Source organism: Bos taurus, chromosome 4, assembly GCF_002263795.3.
Source record: "Bos taurus isolate L1 Dominette 01449 registration number 42190680 breed Hereford chromosome 4, ARS-UCD2.0, whole genome shotgun sequence".
NCBI classification, from domain to species: domain Eukaryota; kingdom Metazoa; phylum Chordata; class Mammalia; order Artiodactyla; family Bovidae; genus Bos; species Bos taurus.
In genome coordinates, this window is record NC_037331.1 from 32,454,954 (window position 1) to 32,477,450 (window position 22,497).

The following is a 22,497-nucleotide window of genomic DNA, read 5'->3' on the forward strand; positions in this document are numbered from 1 at the left end:
TAAATTATTCTCTTAGACATTCTTAAAAGTGAATTAACAAAGTCAAAGAAAATAAACTAATTTTTAAGGAGTACAGCACATATTAACAATTTGTTTTCCAGAAAGTTTCTATCATTTGATTATGTTTTAGTTGAAAGTTAACTTCCATCAAGGCTATCTCATTAGGACAAATACATCATTTACCACTTTTTAGAGTCTGGGTAAAAAGGCTATAGAAAATACAGAAAACACCAGTGTACAATACAAAATGATATTTCAGCCTGCTTCAGCGTGGGACCTTAAAACCTCTGTCTTGTTCTCTTCGTCTATAAAATGAGGGTAGAAAAGAGGGTCTCTGGAGTCCCTTTTAACTCTAATTTTAAGACAAATAAATAATTTTTAGATTGTAAGTCTAAATTATAAATCACTAAGAGAAATTACCCATATTAAGATGTTCTTCCTTTCTCTGGCCTCTTCCCTAGTCAGAATTGACTCTAATACAGACAAATTCAATTATATGAGAGTGATTTATGGCACAAAAATCACAAATCCAAAACCTCACTGATTCTTTACTGAATCCTACACCAATACCTAACTTCAAAGATAATAGTGAATATTTGATAGGACATTGTTAGTTTTAAAGACTAATGCAAAAGGCTACTAGAAGAAAGAAATTAATACCATATTCTTAAAAACACAAAAATTATTTTAAAAATATAGTTAAAAATATTATGTTCTGACCCAGCAGGCCAACAAGACTGAACTAAGTTTACCATAAGCTACTAGCAAATACAGGGAAATGTCCAGATTCAATTTATATTAAAATATTTTATGCAATTATTTACATATTATAAAAATTATACTTATTTTATAAAATACTAACAGTGCAGAAAGCAAAAAGTTAGAGGAAAAAATCTACCTCCAGTCAAACCCTCAGAGATAATAGTTGGTAGAAATATTTTCATTTATGAGGCTTCAAACACAGAAAAGAGGCTTTTTTTGCATTAGTTAAGAAAATTCAGCAAACTTTAAAACTGTCTGCTGAAACAAAACAGACTTTACTGTGAATTTCAATGTAATGATTTTAAGAAATACTTATTTCTGGGCACATTTTTTCTAACGTCACTGTGTATTGTTCGGTTTGTAACGTCATCACTTTATACAGTGTGTGGAGAGCCCAATAAAAGTGAGAGTTCATGAACTGCACACCTTGAATAGTGAGTAAAATAATATAATCACTGCACAATCATCTTCATCTTGTCACACAAGAAGAAATTAGAAAAAGCCTTAATTAGTATTGCATCCTCGCAGCTTCATTTACTCCAAATTTTACATAGAGACTCAGTAACCACTATGAGGAAAGGGACGTTGTAATTTATAAGAAGAGGAAATATCAATAGCACTGGGTTTCCCTCAGAAACCATCATGTACTAAATCATTTTTAGGAATGCAAAAAATATGCACAGGTTTCCTGAAAAACCTCACACTTCTCTTCCTACCCTTGTAGAAACTCAAGTGTGATTACGGCTTTTATTTCTAAAAAAGAAAAAGCATCTATTCTACAAAAATATTCATTCGTGAATAATGTGACAGAAATCAATGGAGCAGGGATCACGAACAGCGTAGAGGTTTTAGGAGCCGGCTCTGACATCACACAGTCCTGCTCTGCAATCCTGGCCCTGCTCCGTCCTTCTAGGGAAACCAATAGATATGATACTGGTCCCCACCTTAGTAGGGAAGACGGTCATCAATCAATAAACAAGTGGGAAAGAAACATCAAGTGCTGAAAAGTGTCAGGAATGAACTCGAATGTCAGGAGAGACCTCTCAGAAGAGCTATGAAGACCAGAGGGAACCAACTTGGAGTTTTGTAGGAACTGAAAGAAGGCCCATGAGGCCAGGGCAGGGTGGATGAGGGAGACAGCAGCGCAAGACAGGGTCAGAGAAGTCATCATGGGCTGGCTCATGCAGAGTTTAATAATCCAGGGTTGATTTTCTTGCCAGTGTGATCACAAGTCACTAGACGGGTGGAGGTTAGCAAGATCTTATTTATGTTTATAAGAGATGACTGTGGCCTCTGTCAGACAAATATAAAAAGTGGACAGACAGCCCAATTAGGCTGCTGCTATGTGACTTTGGGCAAGTTACCTGACTCTTCTGAACCCTGAGTTTTATGATCTAATAGGGTAATTCAAAAGGGTTATTGAGAGTATCAAGTGAGAACATGTAGCATTCTTAGCATGATGCCTGGTATATAATAAACATCAATAAATTGATTGTAGCCTGAGAATGACGATCAGATGGGAGCTGACTTTTACTATTTCATAGACTGGTAGGTCGGAGAAGGCAATGGCACCCCACTCCAGTACTCTTGCCTGGAAAACCCCATGGACGGAGGAGCCTAGTAGGCTGCAGTCCGTGGGGTCGATAGGAGTCAGACATGACTGAGAGCTACTTCACTTTCACTTTTCACTTTCATGCATTGGAGAAGGAAATGGCAACCCACTCCAGTGTTCTTGCCTGGAGAATCCCAGGGATGGGGGACCCTCGTGGGCTACCGTCTATGGGGTCGCACAGAGTCGGACACGACTGAAGTGACTTAGCAGTAGCAGCAGCAGCAGCAGCAGACTGGTTGGTGCAGCAATCACTTCCCCTACCTGCTTTTATCTTTCTCACAAACCACCACTGATTTAGAGCATTTACCTCATTCCCGACCTTTATCCAGAAAACCTGCTATACTCAAACATATCTGTTTCCATCTGCACCCTTTCACCTCCCCCACTTCCAACAAGTTACCAGAGTTTTAAAGCTAATGCAATACCTCGAAGGTGAAAACCTGTGGCTTACAATGAACCAGCTTCCGACTGGTCATCTTCCTACAAACAACCTAAACCTCCGCTCTGGGACACTCTGAACACCTCCATAAACGATGACACTAGAAACAGTAATGCACTTGCTTTGTATGCACGTTTTTTCATCTTCTCATTAGATGAATCAACACCATAGGGGAAAATCCCACAAAGTACAGGATTAAACGAAGTGACTGGTCACAGGACGGACTCCCTGCCAGAGGCCAACGTCACCTGGGCCTGACCACAGCCAACGTCTGAGGGCCAGCACCATGCTGCTGGACTTCAGCACCAAAGGGAAACCTCACATGAGGACTTTCTCCCCCAGACAATCACTGAGAAGCACTAAAGCTGATCCAAAGAAGTTTCCTGAAGGAATCCCAAGGACAGAGGGTACAAAAAGTCAGAGGAGATAGCAGGGAGGCAACGGAAACAGTGAGAGTGCTGATAACCAACCAAAGGACCCTCTTCATCATCCTTATTGGTGAGGTGCCTGGTCCAGAGACAAAGGACCCAAGGCCACTGGATCTGCCCAGGTCGCTGCCTTGAATCTTAGGCACCTTGGAGGGTCCACGGGTAGATGTCACCCTATCCTAGACGGTAGGCCTAGTTCTGAGGGAGCTCGGCTCTGACTGCTCGTTTCTGCAATGATACAGATCATGTGATATCAGACTATGCCCCACCATCAGCAGACCTCTGTTTTATTTTTTTTAAATGGAGGATAACTGCTTTACAATGTTGTGTTGGTTTCTTCTGTACAACAATGTGAATCAGCTCTAAGTGTACGTATACCACCTTCCTTCTGAGCCTCTCACTTACCCTCCATCCTACACCTCTAGGTCAGCACAGGGCACTGAGTTGAGTTACCTGTGTTAAACAGCAGCTTCCCACCAGCTATGTAGTTTACACATCCAAGGAGTGGTGGCTGTGCGGGCGCAGGAGAGCCAAGAGGAGCTACTCCACGTTCAAGGCCAGGAGGGGCGGCGGTGAGGAGATACCCTTCGTCCAAGGTAAGGAGCAGCAGCTGCACTTTGCTGGAGGAGGCATGAAGAGATACCCCATGTCCAAGAGAAACCCAAGTAAGATGGTAGGTGTTGCGAGAGGGCATCAGAGGGCAGACACTGAAACCATAATCACAGAAAACTAGTCAATCTGATCACATGGACCATAGCCTTGTCTAACTCAATGAAACTAAGCCATGCCGTGTGGGGCCACCCAAGACGGGCAGGTCATGGTGGGGAGGTCTGACGGAATGTGGTCCACTGGAGAAGGGAATGGCAAACCACTTCAGTATCCTTGCCTTGAGAACCCCATGAACAGTATAAAAAGGCAAAATGATAGGATACTGAAAGAGGAACTCCCCAGGTCGGTAGGTGCCCAATATGCTACTGGAGATCAGTGGAGAAATAACTCCAGAAAGAATGAAGGGATGGAGCCAAAGCAAAAACAATACCCAGTTGTGGATGTGACTGGTGATAGAAGCAAGGTCCAATGCTGGAAAGAGCAATATTGCATAGGAACCTGGAATGTCAGGTCCATGAATCAAGGCAAATTGGAAGTGGTCAAACAAGAGATGGCAGGAGTGAATGTTGACATTCTAGGAATCAGCAAACTGAAATGGACTGGAATGGGTGAATTTAACTCAGATGACCATTATATCTACTACTGCGGGCAGGAATCCCTCAGAAGAAATGGAGTAGCCATCATGGTCAACAAAAGAGTCTGAAATGCAGTACATGGAAGCAATCTCAAAATGACAGAATGATCTCTGTTCATTTCCGATGCAAACCATTCAATATCACAGTAATCCAAGTTTATGCCACAACCAGTAATGCTGGAGAAGCTGAACAGTTCTATGAAGACCTACAAGACCTTTTAGAACTAACACCCCAAAATGATGTCCTTTTCATTATAGGAGATTGGAATGCAAAAGTAGGAAGTCAAGAAACACCTGGAGTAACAGGCAAATTTGGCCTTGGAATATGGAATGAAGCAGGGCAAAGGCTAATAGAGTTTTGCCAAGAGAACGCACTGGTCATAGCAAACACCCTCTTCCAACAACACAAGAGAAGACTCTATACATGGACATCACCAGATGGTCAACACCAAAATCAGATTGATTATATTCTTTGCAGCCAAAGATGGAGAAGCTCTATACAGTCAACAAAAACAAAACCAAGAGCTGACTGTGGCTCAGACCATGAACTCCTTATTGCCAAATTCAGACTGAAATTGAAGAAAGTAGGGAAAACCACTAGACCATTCAGGTATGACCTAAATCAAATCCCTTATGATTATACAGTGGAAGTGAGAAATAGATTTAAGGGACTGGATCTGATAGATAGAGTGCCTGATGAACTATGGAATGAGGTTCGTGACACTGTACAGGAGACAGAGATCAAGACCATCCCCATGGAAAAGAAATGCAAAAAAGCAAAATGGCTGTCTGGGGAAGCCTTACAAATAGCTGTGAAAAGAAGAGAAGTGGAAAGCAAAGGAGAAAAGGAAAGATATAAGCATCTGAATGCAGAGTTCCACGGAGAAGGCGATGGCACCCCACTCCAGTACTCTTGCCTAGAAAATCCCATGGACGGAGGAGCCTGGTAGGCTGCAATCCATGGGGTCTCGAAGAGTCGGACACGACTGAGAGACTTCACTTTCACTTTTCACTTTCATGCATTGGAGAAGGAAATGGCAACCCAGTCCAGTGTTCTTGCCTGGAGAATCCCAGGGATGGGGGAGCCTAGTGGGCTGCTGTCTACGGGGTCGCACAGAGTCGGACACGACTGAAGCGACTTAGCAGCAGCAGCAGCAGAGTTCCAAAGAATAGCAAGAAGACATAAGAAAGCCTTCTTCAGCGATCAACGCAAATAGAGGAAAACAACAGAATGGGAAAGACTAGAGATCTCTTCAAGAAAAAGAGATACCAAGGGAACATTTCATGCAAAGATGAGCTCAATAAAGGACAGAAATGGTATGGACCTAACAGAAGCAGAAGATATTAAGAAGAGGTGACAAGAATACACAGAACTGTACAAAAAAGATCTTCACAATCCAGATAATCACGACGGTGTGATCACTGACCTACAGCCAGACATCCTGGAATGTGAAGTCAAGTGGGCCTTAGGAAGCATCATTATGAACAAAGCTAGTGGAGGTGACAGAATTCCAGTTGAGCTATTTCAAATCCTGAAAGATGATGCTGTGAAAGTGCTGCCCTCAATATGCCAGCAAATTTGGAAAACTCAGCAGTGGCCACAGGACTGGAAAAGGTCAGTTTTCATTCCAATCCCAAAGAAAGGCAATGCCAAAGAGTGCTCAAACTACTGCACAATTGCACTCATCTCACATGCTAGTAAAGTAATGCTCAAAATTCTCCAAGCCAGGCTTCAGCAATACGTGAACCTTGAACTTCCTGATGTTCAAGCTGGTTTTAGAAAAGGCAGAGGAAGTGGAGATCAAATTGCCAACATCCGCTGGATCACTGAAAAAGCAAGAGAGTTCCAGAAAAACATCTATTTCTGCTTTACTGACTATGCTAAAGACTTTGACTGTGTGGATCACAATAAACTGTGGAAAATTCTTCAAGAGATGGGAATACCAGACAACCTGACCTGCCTCCTGAGAAACCTATACGCAGGTCAGGAAGCAACAGTTAGAACTGGACATGGAACAACAGACTGGTTCCAAATAGGAAAAGGAGTTTGTCAAGGCTGTATATTGTCACCCTGTTTATTTAACTTATATGCAGAGTACATCATGAGAAACGCTGGGCTGGAATCAAGACTGCCGGGAGAAATATCAATAACCTCAGATATGCAGATGACACCACCCTTATGGCAGAAAGTGAAGAGGAACTAAAAAGCCTCTTGATGAAGGTAAAAGAGAAGAGTGAAAAAGTTGGCTTAAAGCTCAACATTTAGAAAACGAAGATCATGGCATCTGGTCCCATCACTTCATGGGAAACAGATGGGAAAACAGTGGGAACAGTGTCAGACTTTATTTTTGGGGGCTCCAAAATCACTGCAGATGGTGACTGCAGCCATGAAATTAAAAGACGCTTACTCCTTGGAAGAAAAGTTATGACCAACCTAGATAGCATATTGAAAAGCAGAGACATTACTTTGCCAACAAAGGTCCGTCTAGTCAAGGCTATGGTTTTTCCAGTGGTCACGTGTGGATGCGAGCGTTGGACTGTGAAGAAAGCTGAGCGCCAAAGAACTGTGGTGTTGGAGAAGACTCTTGAGAGTCCCTTGGACTGCAAGGAGATCCAACCAGTCCATTCTAAAGAAGATCAGGCCTGGGTGTTCATTGGAAGGACTAATGCTAAAGCTTAAAGTCCAGTACTTTGGCGACCTCATGTGAAGAGCTGACTCATTGGAAAAGACTCTGATGCTGGGAGGGATTGGGGGCAGGAGGAAAAGGGGACAACAGAGGATGAGATGGCTGGATGGCATCACCGATTCAATGGACGTGAGTTTGAGTGAACTCTGGGAGTTGGTGATGGACAGGGAGGCCTGGCGTGCTGCGATTCATGGGGTTGCAAAGAGTCAGACACAACTCAGTGACTGAACTTAACTGAACCAAGTCTGTATATGTCAAAGACCTCTTTGTTTCTTAACTGAGGTACAACTTGCGAGCATGACTGTCTGCGTTTGAATAGTGGCTCTGAAACTTATGAGCTCTGAGGCACTGTGGCATTACCTGCCTGTGCCTCAGCCTCATCTGCGAAAGGAGCTAATAGAAGAACCTATCTCACAGGTACCCCTGGGGAGTAGAGCAACTGCCATACACGCATCTGTTCAAAACAACAACTCTACTCAAAACTCGGTAATAACCTAAATGAAGAAAGAATTTGACAAAGAACAGATACATGTGTAACTGAATCACTTTGTTGCACACCTCAAACTAACACAACAGTGTTAATCAACTATACTCCAATATAAAGTAAAACTTTTTGGGAAAAAAAGGGGAGATTCAAAATGCAAATCAAGCAACAATAACAAACAGGCAAGCACGCAACATGGTTCCCCCACTCCCAGAAAAATGTATTAGGATAAAGGGTAAACGGGGCTTCCCAGGTGGTTCCGTCAGTGGTAAAGAATTCGCTTGCCAATACAGGAAACATGGGAGATGCAGGTTCGATCCCTGGGCTGGGAAGACCTCCTGGAGAAGAAAATGACAACCCACTCCAGTTATTCTTGCCTGGGAAATCCCATGGACAGAGGAGCTTGGCAGGCTATAGTCCATGGAGTTGCAAACAGTCGGACATGAGTGAGTGACTAAAAACAACATTAACAGATGGCAAACACAAGTAACATGAAGGGAGGAGGCGTAATGAAAGGGAAAGAGGGATGATATTTTGGCCAGTTAGAGTGAATACCTTTAAGGCTTTTCAAGTTTTTAAAATCTCCCCTCCCCACATCTAATTAAATAGGCCTCCTTTCCTCAATAAAGCAATGGATTTCTGGAGAAAGGGGAAGGAAGGAGAAAAAGTGATATGAAAACAATTGTAACTAGAAAAGTCCAACAAAATTAGTCTTCAGTCTGTGAGTCTAAGACTTTGTTTTGCTACTTTTCTTCAGTTTGCAATCTGCTGAATAAGTGTCAAATAAGACTGCTTTGAGGAATGGTTACAAAAACATTCTCAGGGACTTCCCTGATGGTCCAGTGCTTAAGACCCCTGTGCTCCTAACGCCAGGGGCCAAGGTTCAATCCTGGTCCAGGGACTAAGATCCCACACGCTGCAACTAAGTTCACAGGCCACAAGGAAGACTCAGCACAGCCAAATAAACAAAAACAAAAGCCATCCTCAGAGCACAGAAAGTAGCCACGACTAACAGAACAACACTGCTTAGAATATTTTACTTACCCAGGTCAGAAATGTTATCTCATTTGACTCACCTTCCCAGCACCTTCTAGTTCTTTCTTATCTTTCAGGGCTTGTCCAGACAGCATTTTCATTTCAAGAACTCCTGTTACTTCAAGGATGGGTACAATTGCTAACAGGAGAAGTGTTAACTGCCAGCCATAGATGAGGGATATAATAATGCCTGTGCCAAGATTTGCAATATTCTGGGTAATTACAGCAAGCCTGGAGCCTATAGCCTGCAAAACAAACAGAAAACACTGTTAGAGAGACACCGTCCGATCATCTCTAAAGTCCACGCTTAGGTATTTTCTTAGGGATTGTGAAAATTCAGCTTTGTGAAAATCTCATCTCCTCAGTTATAAGCTAATAAGTTAGTAGAAAAAGTTTACATGTAACTTTATTTGGTTTCCCAGATGAGGATTTTCATGACTTCAGAATAAATACTGAAAGTAGGTCAATAATTCAGAGTTCAATTATATATTTCTATCTCATTTGACTTTTTAATACCACAAAACTTTTCATTAAACAATGACACCATGATCCATAAAGCAAGCTCTGCAAATTAGCAAGATAAAACAGTCTGACAATTATGTTGAACTGGGACTGTTGGAAACTTCCAACGTTAGATGCATAACTACCCATCAGTTCAGTTCAGTTCAGTCGCTCTGTCGTGTCCGACTCTTTGCGACCCCATGAACCACAGCACGCCAGGCCTCCCTGTCCATCACCATCTCTCGGAATTCACTCAAACTCACGTCCATCGAATCGGTGATGCCATCCAGCCATCTCATGCTCTGTCGTTCCCTTTTCCTCCTGCCCCCAATCCCTCCCCGCCTCAGAGTCTTTTCCAATGAGTCAGCTCTTCTCATGAGGTGGCCAAAGTGTTGGAGTTTCAGCTTTAGCATCATTCCTTCCAAAGAACACCCAGGCCTGATCTCCTTCAGAATGGACTAGTTGGATCGCCTTGCACTCCAAGGGACTCTTGAGAATCCAAAAAGCATCAATTCTTCGGCGCTCGGCTTTCTTCACAGTCCAACTCTTGCATTTTTACATGACCGTTGGAAAAACCATAGCCTTGACTAGACAGACCTTTGTTGGCAAAGTAATGTCTCTGCTTTTGAATATGCTATCTAGGTTGGTCATAACTTTTCTTCCAAGGAGTAAGCGTCTTTTAATTTCATGGCTGCAGTCACCATCTGCAGTGATTTTGGAGCCCCCCAAAATAAAATCTGACACTGTTTTCACTGTTTCCCCATCTATTTCCCATGAAGTGATGGGACCAGATGCCATGATCTTCATTTTCTGAATGTTGAACTTTAAGCCAACTTTTTAGCTCTCCTCTTTCACTTTCATCAAGAGGCTTTTTAGTTCCTCTTCACTTTCTGCCATAAGGGTGATGTCATCTGCATATCTGAGGTTATTGATATTTCTCCTGGCAATCTTGAGCCTAATATTGATCATTGAGGGTATCCAGATATTTTGTGGCTTATTTGAGACGCTTATTGTGTTTAGAGGGCTTCACACGTGGTACAGTGGTCAAGAATCCACCTGCCAATGCAGGAGATGCAGGTTTCATCCCTGGGTCAGGAAGATACCCTGGAGTAGGAAATGGCAACCCACTCCAGTATCCTTGCCTGGAGAATCCCATGGACAGAGGAGCCTGGTGAGCTACAGTCCATGGGGTCGCGAAAGAGTGGGACATGACTGAGCTAGAGCTAGAGAGACTGTGTTCAGGAAAAATACACAGAGATGAATGTTATGGAATTTAAATTTAAGAGACTAAGCAGGCATCAGAACCTTCAGTTTACATGCCAGAAGGAGCCTGAAGCACAACTGTCAGAGGCATTCAGTTATTTCCAACTGAAAAGTCAGAAGTCAAAATACAAAGTCAATTCACTTCACTGCTCTACACTTCTTTCCCTTACCCTGGAAATGCCCCACGACCTCAAGCCTTTCCAAACTCCTGCTCTGGCCCATGTCTTATTAACTCTCCAAATTTCCTCTGCCTGAGTAGGGCCATTCTCAGGGAAAGATTAATGATGGAGAACAGTCCAGAATGGTCATTTCCACGTCTGGGGCCTTGGTCAAATTTTTTCCCAACCCTAAAATGACTAGGTACACTGATTAATAACCAAAGCTTCTGTCGGCTCCGAGTTTTAAGACAGAATTCTTTCCTAGCCCCCTGCCTCAATTCAACCTTCTGAAATCATTTGAAACTCATGTTGGTATAAACACCAAGCCAGTAACTAGGGGGAAACAGTATTAAAAAACTACCAATAGCTCTATAATTAAATTTCATACCAAGGAATTGCACCAGGGCTGCAAGAAACGGCATATATAACAGAGCATTTATTTTTATCTGATGCCATCACTGAGCTTATATAAAGGGAGGTTTAGCCGTATCTGGCATAAGTCAGAGTGGAGTGGCCTTTCGAATCAGCTCTGTATTTGGACATTTTCAATTTCAAAGTCAAGGGTTATAATCTGAAAACAGTCTGTGGCACAGGCAAGATAGAGACTGTTCCTTTTTCAGTATCCACAAGCCCTACTCAGAACTCATTTCCCACAGCACCCGACTGCAATAAGCACTCAGAACATCCTCCAAGTTCACAGCAGACAAATTACTCCAGTACCTAAGCTTCCATACACATAAATGTTTCACTGAGGATGGCAGCCAAGGCCACAGAAATAAGTAAAATGAATCAAAGATGCTTCTTTAAGGTACATGAAAGATGATCCAAACAACCTAGAACCTTAAGCTGGCGGGGAAGTAAGCCCCTTGGCATAGTATGATTAAATGCTTCTGGTGACATTGCACTGGTTACTGTTACTGTTCTTTATTCTAATGACACACTCACCATCCCAATATCTATTCCTCATACAGAAAAAGAGTCTCTAGAACACTCCATGGGAGAGCATAGATTACTAGAAGCCGGAAGTTTTTCAACGAGGAGGAGGGTAGGTAACATTCTAAAGCCAGAGCCCAAGAGTGCAACAAGGTTAAGACAAACTCCATCATCCTGTGGATTTTTGTCATAAACAGACCAGGTGGCACTAGTGGTAAAGAACCCGCCTGCCAAGGCAGGAGACGTACCAGACGTGGGCTCAGTCCCTGGGTCAGGAAGATCCCCTGGAGGAGGGCATGGAAACCCACTCCAGTATTCTTGCCTGGAGAATCCTCATGGACAGAGGAGCCTGGCGGGCCGCAGTCCATAGGGTCGCAAAGACTCAGACACGACTGAAGCAACTTAGTTTGCACACATGGTGCAGTTAAAGAAGAAATTATCACTTTACCCACCAATCAAAACCTGCTGGTCTAATAGTTTCTAGTTATATTAATTAAAGAGATTCATGTAGCAGCAGAATTTAAGTTTTATAGTCTGATACAATTGTTCCTTTTACCCTTGTTTTAATTTTTTCATACTCTTTTCATTTCTTTCAACCTTTGTCTAGATTTTCTTCCCTCCCCTCTGAATTCAGAGACGGGGGAGCCTGGTGGGCTGCCGTCTATGGGGTCACAAAGAGTCGGACAAAGAAAGCAAACTTTCTTACAGCAACTACACACACCTTTTTTCAGTAGCAATTACAATTTTCTGGGGATTAGCAAAGCATTAAAATGGACTGAAAAGATAAAATAAAAAAAGACTGGACTTGCATGATACACTGATAAATACTTCCTTTTTAAATAATTATCCTTCTACATGTATTTAGATAATAGCATGAATAAGATGGAAAATAACAAAACAAAGCTCAAAATTCATCACTGTTATAGTGATACAGCATATGATATTTAAATAGATAATATTTTTTTCCATAAGACACATGATATATTGCATAGGTTAAAGGTTTGACATTTTCTAAATGATGATGAGAATTAACTGTAGCGAGAGAATTAGTTTTGTGCTCAAATTCTAAATGGCCCATTAGGACAATCACAGCAGAAAGGAGGTAGTCATACCCCTTTAACTTGAGCGGCGTCACTGGCAAGCCTGGTCGTCAATGCTCCTGTGGTGTTTTTAGGGTCATTGAACCAGCTCACATCCTGTGGCAGAGAAACTCATTTCATTATCTTAAAGCCTGATGCATGAGACCTTCAGCTCAAGAGACTGACAGGGTGCCCTTATCTCCTACATTAAGCACTTAGGATTTGACACTGAATAGATAAGAAAAGGACTTAATAAAGTCATAAAGAGAACATTTCTCAAATAAAAATTTTTTTGAGTGCCTACTCTGTTCCAAACATAATTGCCAGGTGTTGGACCTATTCAACAGTGAACAAAAATGACAGACTTGCTGCTTTCATGAAGCAGATTCCAGGGACAGATGCCACAAATTAATATACACCATGCCAAGGGGTAATAATGCTAGGAAGAAAACCAGAATGGGGTAAGAAGGGAAAAGAAGAGGGGGCAGCACCATTTTATAGACTGGGGAGGTGAGTGAGAAGGCCTTCTCAGGTGACCTTTGAGCAGAGACCTGAGGACGGAGAGGGATGAGAGTATCTGGACAAGGAAGGGACAGCACATGCAAAAGCCCCGAGGCAGAGGCATTTTTGATCTGCTCACATACAAGCAAGAAAGCGTAAAGGTCATCACCAGCCTTAAAAGCACCTCCATGTAAATGTACAGAAGCTGCCTCTTCCTCAGGACAGACATCCATGCTCACTGGGCTCTCCCTCTTCCCTACCCCATATCCACTTACGTCAGCCAATGTGTAGAGAGTAGACTGTGTATGGGGAAGGAGGTGAAGCTCTAGGAGATGAGGTCTGGGGAGGTAGTGGGGACACAGAGTTTGTGACTTTACTGGCAAATGCAAAGATTCCAAATTTGGGGAATTCCCTGGTGGTCCAGTGGCTAGGACTCCACGCTTTCACTGCTGAGGGCCTGGGTTCAATCCCTGGTCAGAGAACTAAGATCCCACAAGCTGCATCACGTGGACAAAAAAAAACAAGATTCCAGATTTTACTCTGAGAGATACGGGCAACTTTCAGCAGCTTTTAAGCACAGGGATGTGATTTAACTTTTATCTTAGAAGAATGATTCTGGTTCTTGGGCAATGAATGAGTGAACTAGGATAAGGATTGAGGCAGTGAGACAGGTTAGGAGGCTGTTGTAATATCGGACAAAGAAGAGGAGACAAGGATAACTCCTAGGACTTTAACCTGAGCAACTGGCAGAATGGAGGGGCCATTTACTGATATTGGGGAGGTCTAGGTGAGGCGTAAGCCCTTTGGCAACGGGTGGGAGGGGTGTCCAAAGCTCAGTTTTAGAGACATTTGGTATGAAATTCTTAATAGACATTCAAATAGAGAAGTCAAATAAACAGCTGACTATGGTTTATGGCCGAATAAATGAATTGGGTTTTAAAAAAAATCAACCAAAGAAATCTAGATTAAAGTTTAACATTCAACATAAAATAGGATTTTCTTTATAAAACCACTTACACTTTTAAATACAAAAATACTAAAAATATTGTGAGTTTGAAGTCTCAGTCTGTATCTGTTACAAAAATAACTAAGGTCCTAAGAAGTTATGTCAACTGTGATTGCAGTTAAAGCAGCATTTATCAAATATTCAAGAAAAAACTAATTATAATGCATTATAATTTATTATAATACATATCCATTTGCTTTTTAAAAATTGTTAAGTGCTTAAGTGTCTCCCCAATGGAACATAACTGCCACATATACAGGCACCACTCTGACTTGAAGACCTTACAATACCTAGTATTATGCCTTGTAAGCAGAAGGCACTTAATGCATGATGGCCGGACTGAATAATTGGTGGAGAGGGTATGACACAAATCCTCAGCTCAAAGCCAAAGTATAAGGGGCCTAGGAGTCGGCCTACGGCCTGGCAGGGGAATGGGGCATTTTAGCCCTGGGCCCAGGCCCTGAGTCTAGTTCGGATCTGTTATAAATACCGTCTGACTGAAAATCCTGACAAGAGGCCCTACACCAAACAGTGCTCTCTCACTCACTGGACTTGGTCCTGGCTCTGTCAGTCCCAAGCCAGCAATCCCCATAAACACGGCTTGTTTTTAAGCAGCAGGGGGTCATTATACTTATGAGCCAGGGTTTAAACCCTGCCCCATCTCCCCAGGTATATCTGAGGCATTCTTCTGAAGTATCACCGTATTAGTGCTTTTAAAATGTAAAGTTACAAAGTCACAGGCAAAATGTGTGTGATTGTTAAAGACCCTTTGAACTGATCTGCTTTGAGTGACATGTGTAGGACCCCTCTCCCCCTTCCCCTGAGAAACATTCACATCCACGTGCTGTCAGGGCCTGGGAGGTGCCCAGTGTGGGAGACCTAAGTCACTATCGGCTAGTAACAGTGCAGCTGGAACGAGTCTATCAGCCAAGCCCCTGCACAGAAACCAAGCAGCAGCAAGTGGGCCGCGGGGCTGACTTTTGATCTGTGGAAACAAAGGGTTCAGAGGGCACCTCTTAGCAGGAATAAACACGAGCATCACGGGTCTCCCAGGGAGAGAAGGAAAGAAGGAGAGGAGAGGGATGTGGGGGCACGGAATATTGCTTCCATCTCCTCCGCCTGCAGCTGCTGAGGCGGAGGGCGGAGGGGAGCCCGCCTGGGAGACGCCATCTGGCGCGCGGGGACCCTGGTCCCGAGCCCATCCCCAGCAGAGCACCCCGGGCTCGCGCTGCGGCCCCAACAGCAATCCCAGCGCCTGCCCACAGGGCACAGTGCACACCCCCCGGGCGCCATCCCCGGCAGACCTACCTGCCTCAGCATCGACCTGAAAACCAGGTACCGCAGCCGCCTGGTGAGGATCTCGCCCGCTTTGCCGAACGTGAAGCCCTGTGGGGAGGGACACGCCACAGGGAGAAGGCTGGTCAGAGGCCCGGCCGCCGGCGACACCGCGGGAAAGGGACGTGGGGTCAGCGCCGGGGCAGGACACCAAAGTCGGAAGCCCGGTTTCAAGGCTTGGCGGCCCTGCTCCTCAAACAGCGACGACCACAAGCGTGGCGCACCACCAGCAGAGCTGGGAGGATCCGGTTCTGACATCGACACTGCCGCACCCCAACCAGCCGGCGGGCCCATTGCGGATCTACAGGAAAGTGGTTCCTCTGTCTCCCTTCCCACTCCCGCTTCTCTCTCTCAGGAACCAGGGCCTGCCACTGAGGAAGCTGGAGAGTTGTTCCCAAGGCAAGGGGAATTTGACTCTAACCCAGGGCTTTATATTATGAATCATCCCAAGCAGGAAAATTTTGAGAGTGAATTGGAGAGTGGGGGGGTGGGGGGTGGGCACTGGTCACAGTTACACCAGACCTAAGGTGCAACCTGGAAAAACAGGAATCTGTAGCCGCTGCAGCCATAAAAGATGCAGAGAACAAAGATATCAAATGCTTTGTTTCCAAGTCAAAAGAAAAGCCAAAGTCTGGAAGAGAAATAGGTTGGAAAGGAAGGCTTACTGGAGACAGAGTTTTCTGCACTGATCTCCCCCCTTCCCCAAGGATATGACCTATGCCTGGTAGGAGAGAAGAGCGTAAGATGTGATTGTATGGCCATACTGGGCCACATCTGGGGAGGAAGGAGGACAGACCCTCATCCCGGGAGCTTGGCGATATATAGGGCCAGACTGAGGCACTGCACCACTTTCTCTCTGGAGCTCTGGGAAGGGGAAGTTCACAGATGGAGCCTGCCTGCCACACAATGGAAATGGCTGGATGGTGCTTTGGAAGAAGGAAAGCCCTAGTAAGAGCCAAGAGTCTCCAGCAGCATCTGAGACATGATGAAAGGCAACCGTAGCTCCTCCACACTCCCAGGGGGCAGGCTGGACATCATCAAGAGAGAGAGAGAGAAGAAACTCGGGCAAAGAGCCCAAGTGAAGAGACAAACTCTTCCTCATGGTCCTGATCAAGGGGGACAGCCAGGCTGGACTGTGTAACTGCAGGCCACCAGCCCCTCCGGTCACCAGTGTGAAGCGGGGGGCAGGGGAGGTGCACAGACCAGCGCCCCCCACCCAGTGCTGCAACTCTGTGTACCCTCTCTGCTAATACACACCAAGCCAGGGACAATGGGGAGATAAAGAGACCCTGGATTAACTGAGTTGAAGCCTGCCATTACCAAAATGATTAACTTTACTAGGAAATGACCAGATGAAGTTTTCTGCTTTAAACTGAATGAAACCTGAACTGTCCTGCCCACTATGAGAATACTACTCTTGTCATTTGGTTGAGAACCAGCCATTGATAAGTATATCAGGAACATCATCTCCACAAGTCCTCAGGACAAACCTATAATTACCACTTTACAGAAGAAATGGAGGTTGAGGGAGGCTGGGAAGTGGCCAGAGGCTACAGTTCTAAGGTGGCAGAGCTGGAATCTGATGTGCATCTAAAGAATCTTAACCAGAATGAGCACCCAGAGCCTGGACTATCCCCCAGTGAGCTCCTTCCTTGCTTTTCTAAATGAGGGGCTAACACCATGTTCTAATCCCATTGTTGGCACAGTGCCACCTCTGCACTTCTGAGGTCCTGGAATTCAGAGCCTTTGTTCTCACCTCAGTTTGCCAGGCAAGCCAGGCTCCACTCTCCCTGGGTATCACTGTGTGACAAAGGTACCACTTTGTCTGGCTTTGCGTCACCAATTCAGATTTCCAGCTCAAAGCCTATCCTGGTCCCAACTCCTTAACCAACTGCACCCTCAGCAACCTCTACATTCTCCCAACTTCTCTGGTGTTAATACTTGGTACGACAATCTGTATACAAGTTAGAGTGTCACATTTATTCTCGTATGATCAGATTCCCCAAAGAGACTTGAAGGACTCAGTAACAAAAGATTCCAGGGTTTGGGATCTCCTGGTGGCTCAGATGGTAAAGCGTCTGCCTACAATGCAGGAGACCCGGGTTCGATCCTGGGGTCGGGAAGATCCCCTGGAGAATGAAATGGCAACCCACTCCAGTACTCTTGCCTGGAGAATCCCATGGATGGAGGAGCCTGGCAGGCTACAGTCCATGGGGTCGCAAAGAGTCGGAGACGACTGAGTGACTTCACTTCTATCATGTCCAGAAAAGTGTCGTATCTATTCAAAATACATAAACATGCTCACACCATGCAAAATTGAAACGAGTCGCCAGTCCAGGTTCGATGCACGATACTGGATGCTTGGGGCTGGTGCACTGGGACGACCCAGAGGGAGGAAATGGGGAGGGAGGAGGGTTCAGGATGGGGAACACAGGTATACCTGTGGCGGATTCATTTCGATATTTGGCAAAACTAATACAATATTGTAAAGTTTAAAAATAAAATAAAATTTAAAGAGATCTATTGAGAGTTCTATCTTAAAAAATTACATGTGACTAACCATTCATTCTGGAGAAGGAAATGGCAACCCACTCCAGTATTCTTGCCTAGAGAATTCCGTGGACAGAGGAGCCTGGTGGGCTGCTGTCCATAGGGTCACACAGAGATAGACACGACTGAAGTGACTTAGCATGTATGCATGCATTGGAGAAGGAAATGCCAACCCACTCCAGTATTCTTACCTGGAGAATTCCAGAGACAGAGGAGCCTGGTGAGCTGCCATCTATGGGGTCACACAGAGTCAGACACGACTGAAGCAACTTAGCAGCAGCAACCACTCATTCATTTAATAAGTGATTATGTTTATAATCATCTCACACACAACTAGGATCTTACCTCTTTTCATCATCAAGAGTCAGCTGCCATTCTCCCCATTCTAACAGATGAGGGAACTGAGGCTTACACAGTTTCAGTTATTTACTTGCCCAAGGACACAGAATTAGGAACTGGTGCAACTCATACCTGACCCTACACCTAACACCAAAGCCCATACTGCCTTACCATGCGGAACGTCTAGAGTGCTTAAACTCCTGGCAATTTCATTTCAGCCAAATGATCTGCAATCTGTAAAATCTGATACTCCACATATGCTTACTACAGTTTTTGTTTGAAAACTGACATTCTTCCATAATTATAAAGGTTCCTTCTTCTTTAGGAAAAGAATGACAAACTCTTCAAATATTTTTAAAATCAGCATGACTGGCTTGTGGGGCTCTGAGGTTTGTTCTTGCTTTTAGAACACTGGAAGATACTTGAGTATCAGAACTGGATGGCAGTACTTATATATCCAAACATGTGTCCACAGCTCCCCTAGCTTCCATTTCTAAGACCCCTGCTTTTACTTCCAATCATTGTGTTAGATCAAACACTCTCCGTTCCCTCTGACTTCATGAACATTTCCAGTCAGGGGAGAAGGTGGGGAGAAGGAAGGAAGCAAGGGTTCCTTCCCTTGGGGTGTAAGAGGAAGCCACAGGAAGAAAACATCTTTGATTTAAGTCAAGGAAACTGACTGCTAAGAGCCCAGTGACTAGAGGAACGACTCTACTAAACAGCAAATCACACAGATGTTTAATAAATCCCGCCAGTTGGGTAATGATACATTTCTCCAAATGGAAAAAGAAAATGAAAATGTGGACACTTACCTGAAGGAAAAATGTAATAAAAGAAATAATTCCAAGGATTAGAAACAACAGTGAAAACAAGTTACTGTTCTGTCGTTTGGTTTCATCATCCTCATCTCTGGTGAAGATCTGGCAAAGAAAATATTTAAGGGTTTCAGTACCACTGACAAAATAATTCACAGTCTGACCCATTTTACATCTAGTTATAGTACTTGGGGTCAAGAGGGCCTTAGCATGTGGAGCTCAGGCAGGCTTCCCGAAGGCGACTTCAATGGGGCGATATCGTGCCTTCCCTAGGGGCCAAGGCCTGTCACTCATTCATTGATCCATCCAACTCTTTCTCCACTCATACTCCTTTTTGAAGTAATGGGTGCTTCAAGTCAGCACCAAACCCACTACCGCAGAACTGAGGACAAATACTATTTTATTCCTCTGATGGAAACTACACTGTATGGCAGTCTGTTGTTTCACACGGCGACATTTCCAACTGTCTCAAGGTGTCTGGAGACACATTTGCTGATGTGGTTTTGGAGAGCCCAGGAGGTGAGCTCATATATTCAGCCCAGGTCTCTGAAGAAAGGAGGCTTCTTCAGCCAGCCTTCTTTGTAGGGTGGCCTGTTAGACAGACAGTGGGGAACTACAGCCAGCTCACCTGGAACCACACTAGGAGACCCTGGTTAAAAGAGCTAAACAGGATGCCTTGGGCTCAAAACGCATGCAGAGAACAACCACTTCACAGGGAAAGAAAACCATCTTCCTTCACTCTGGGCCAAAATCTGACTTGTGAGATTGTAACTTTATGGTTGGAAATGCCATCATGAAAAGCAGGGCGACCAGTATCTGTCAACCTGAATCTTTTCAAGCCGTCCCATTTGTTTTCATCTTAATACGAAGGACGGACATCCCACAGAGGCCAAGTGCTCAGCCCCATCACGTCCTGACAAGCATCCGAGTCAGAGAGTGGCTCTTCCTTGAGCTGGTGAGATGAATACGTGAGGAACCCTGTACACCAGTCACAGAACTGTTGCTGAGGCTGACTCAGAGTCCAGCGATGGCAGGTAGGGGACAGTCACCTGGTCAGTTTCATGGACTGTTTTCCAGGATCTCATTCCAGGGCCCTAGGATAGAAACCAACTGCCACGACAAAGTAAGTTTTGAAAAATCAGTTTTCCTATCACAAATAAAACTTCCACTCCAACATCTTCAAGCTGTTATATGAAGGTGCAACGCATGTTGTTGTGGCTTTTATATAAATTTACAAATACAAACAGTTCATTCTTTAGTCAGGACTCACAGGTAGGTCCCCAAAATGAACATAAACACTTACTCCTATAATCCTTGAAAGTATGACTGAGAATCCTGGTTGCAGAGCTCCATTTATAATGGCGCAACATACACCAACCACAAAATAAGGCCATTCAGTTATATTCAGCTTCAGAATCCTCCAAAAGGAAACTGGAGGTACGCTTTCATCCTGGAGAACACAAAATATTACAACAAACCTGTTAGGAAAATAACTGATCTTAATGGATTGAACTGATGTACAGTTGTTCTGTATGCACAACAGTTTTTAAACAAATAGATCTTATTCCTACTTCCTTATCAACTGATGGCTATGTAACTTTTTTAAAGAGTGCTGACAGATTCTGTTACATTGTGCCTTCATTTTTAAAGAAATACATGATGATTCCATAAATATTTAAGTCTGACTGGACATCTGGAATGTGACAAACATATTTGTAAGGATGAAAGAACAAAAACGTTTGTATTTGAAAACTCACTATTATCTCTTTACATTATAAACTCTAATTCTAAAATTCTTATCCTATAAATTATCATTCATAAATTCCACCTTAGAGTTAACATGTTGAGATTTGGGTCTGTGGACCAAGCTAAGGGATAGGACAGGTAATTCTGGATAACCCTTTCTTGCTCCCACGCCTATCCCAGCCTTAGCCCACTCTTAAAGACATCAGTCTGCAGCCTCCTTTGTACCCAAGTTTCTTCTGTACTGAGCTTTCTGTCCTGGCTTTGGGATCCAATGATACTCCTGTGAGTTGATTTTCTTCTGATTAGACTGGATCCTCTGAGAAGGCAATGGCACCCCACTCCAGTACTCTTGCCTGGAAAATCCCATGGATGGAGGAGCCTGGTAGGCTGCAGTCCATGGGGTCACTAAGAGTCGGACACGACTGAGCGACTTCGCTTTCACTTTTCACTTTCATGCATTGGAGAAGGAAATGGCAACCCACTCCAGTGTTCTTGCCTGGAGAATCCCAGGGACGGGGGAGCCTGGTGGCTGCCGTCTATGGGGTCACACAGAGTCGGACACGACTGAAGTGACTTAGCATAGCATAGCATAGACTGGATCCTGAATCTTGGGAGGACGTGTACAAGTCATCAGTTTTACTTAGGGGTATTTTCTAATTCAAGTTCATTTCCTTTTGTCTAAAATAAACAAGAAATATGCATAAGTTGGTTAGGCGGAGTTAACCAATGAAATCTAATTGCTCAACAGCAGATATCAAGGAAAATGGTAATTTAAATTCTTATGGGAAAGGATGAAGTGGAACTGCCATTTTTTTGGTGTGATTATATTTGAAAATTAAAACCATTAGATAAGGGATCCCCATAAACTATGCTGAAACAATATGGCATCCATTCCAAGTATCTTATCTAGTCACCTCCTTTGTGTGAGTGTTTTTGGCTCAATCAGATTTGCTTTGGACCAGTGCTGTGCTGCTGCTAAGTCGCTTCAGTCGTGTCCGACTCTGTGTGACCCCATAGACGGCAGCCCACCAGGCTTCCCGTCCCTGGGATTCTCCAGGCAAGAACACTGGAGTGGGTTGCCATTTCCTTCTCCAATGCATGAAAGTGAAAAGTGAAAGTGAAGTCGCTGAGTCGTGTCCGACCCTCAGCGACCCCATGGACTGCAGCCTACGAGGCTCCTCCGTCCATGGGATTTTCCAGGCAAGAGTACTGGAGTGGGGTGCCATTGCCTTCTCCGTTGGACCAGTGGCATCACACAAGTAACGGTGCAGGTCATACTGTGAGACACAATGTTTTCAGTAGACATGTCAAAGAAACTGATAGGTAAGATTAACTTTAATTATATATTTTATCTAACCTATACTCTATCTAAGATATTAGATTAACATGTAATCAGTGTAAAAACTTTTTGAGATAGCTTGCATTTTTCTTTGGACTAAGTCTTTGGACTCTGGTATGCATTTTCAACTTACAAACACTTCGATTCAGATTACTCACCACTAACATGCTCAACACTACGTGTGGCTTAGCAGCTGCTAGAGTGGATACTGCTACGGCAGCTGGTAAGGCGCTCACTCGGGT

The 22,497-nt window shown here is 44.1% G+C and overlaps 1 protein-coding gene across 1 annotated transcript in view; it reads right to left on the minus strand.

Annotated features, from left to right (window-relative positions):
- LOC100296627 (ATP-dependent translocase ABCB1) overlaps positions 1-22,497 on the minus strand; it is a 71,039-nt gene that overhangs the window by 18,605 nt on the left and 29,937 nt on the right. The window contains 8 exon segments of the mRNA XM_024991019.2: positions 8,732-8,935; positions 12,658-12,741; positions 15,440-15,517; positions 19,168-19,275; positions 20,474-20,620; positions 21,142-21,230; positions 21,512-21,558; positions 21,560-21,594. Coding sequence (XP_024846787.1) covers positions 8,732-8,935; positions 12,658-12,741; positions 15,440-15,517; positions 19,168-19,275; positions 20,474-20,620; positions 21,142-21,230; positions 21,512-21,558; positions 21,560-21,594 — 792 coding nt within the window.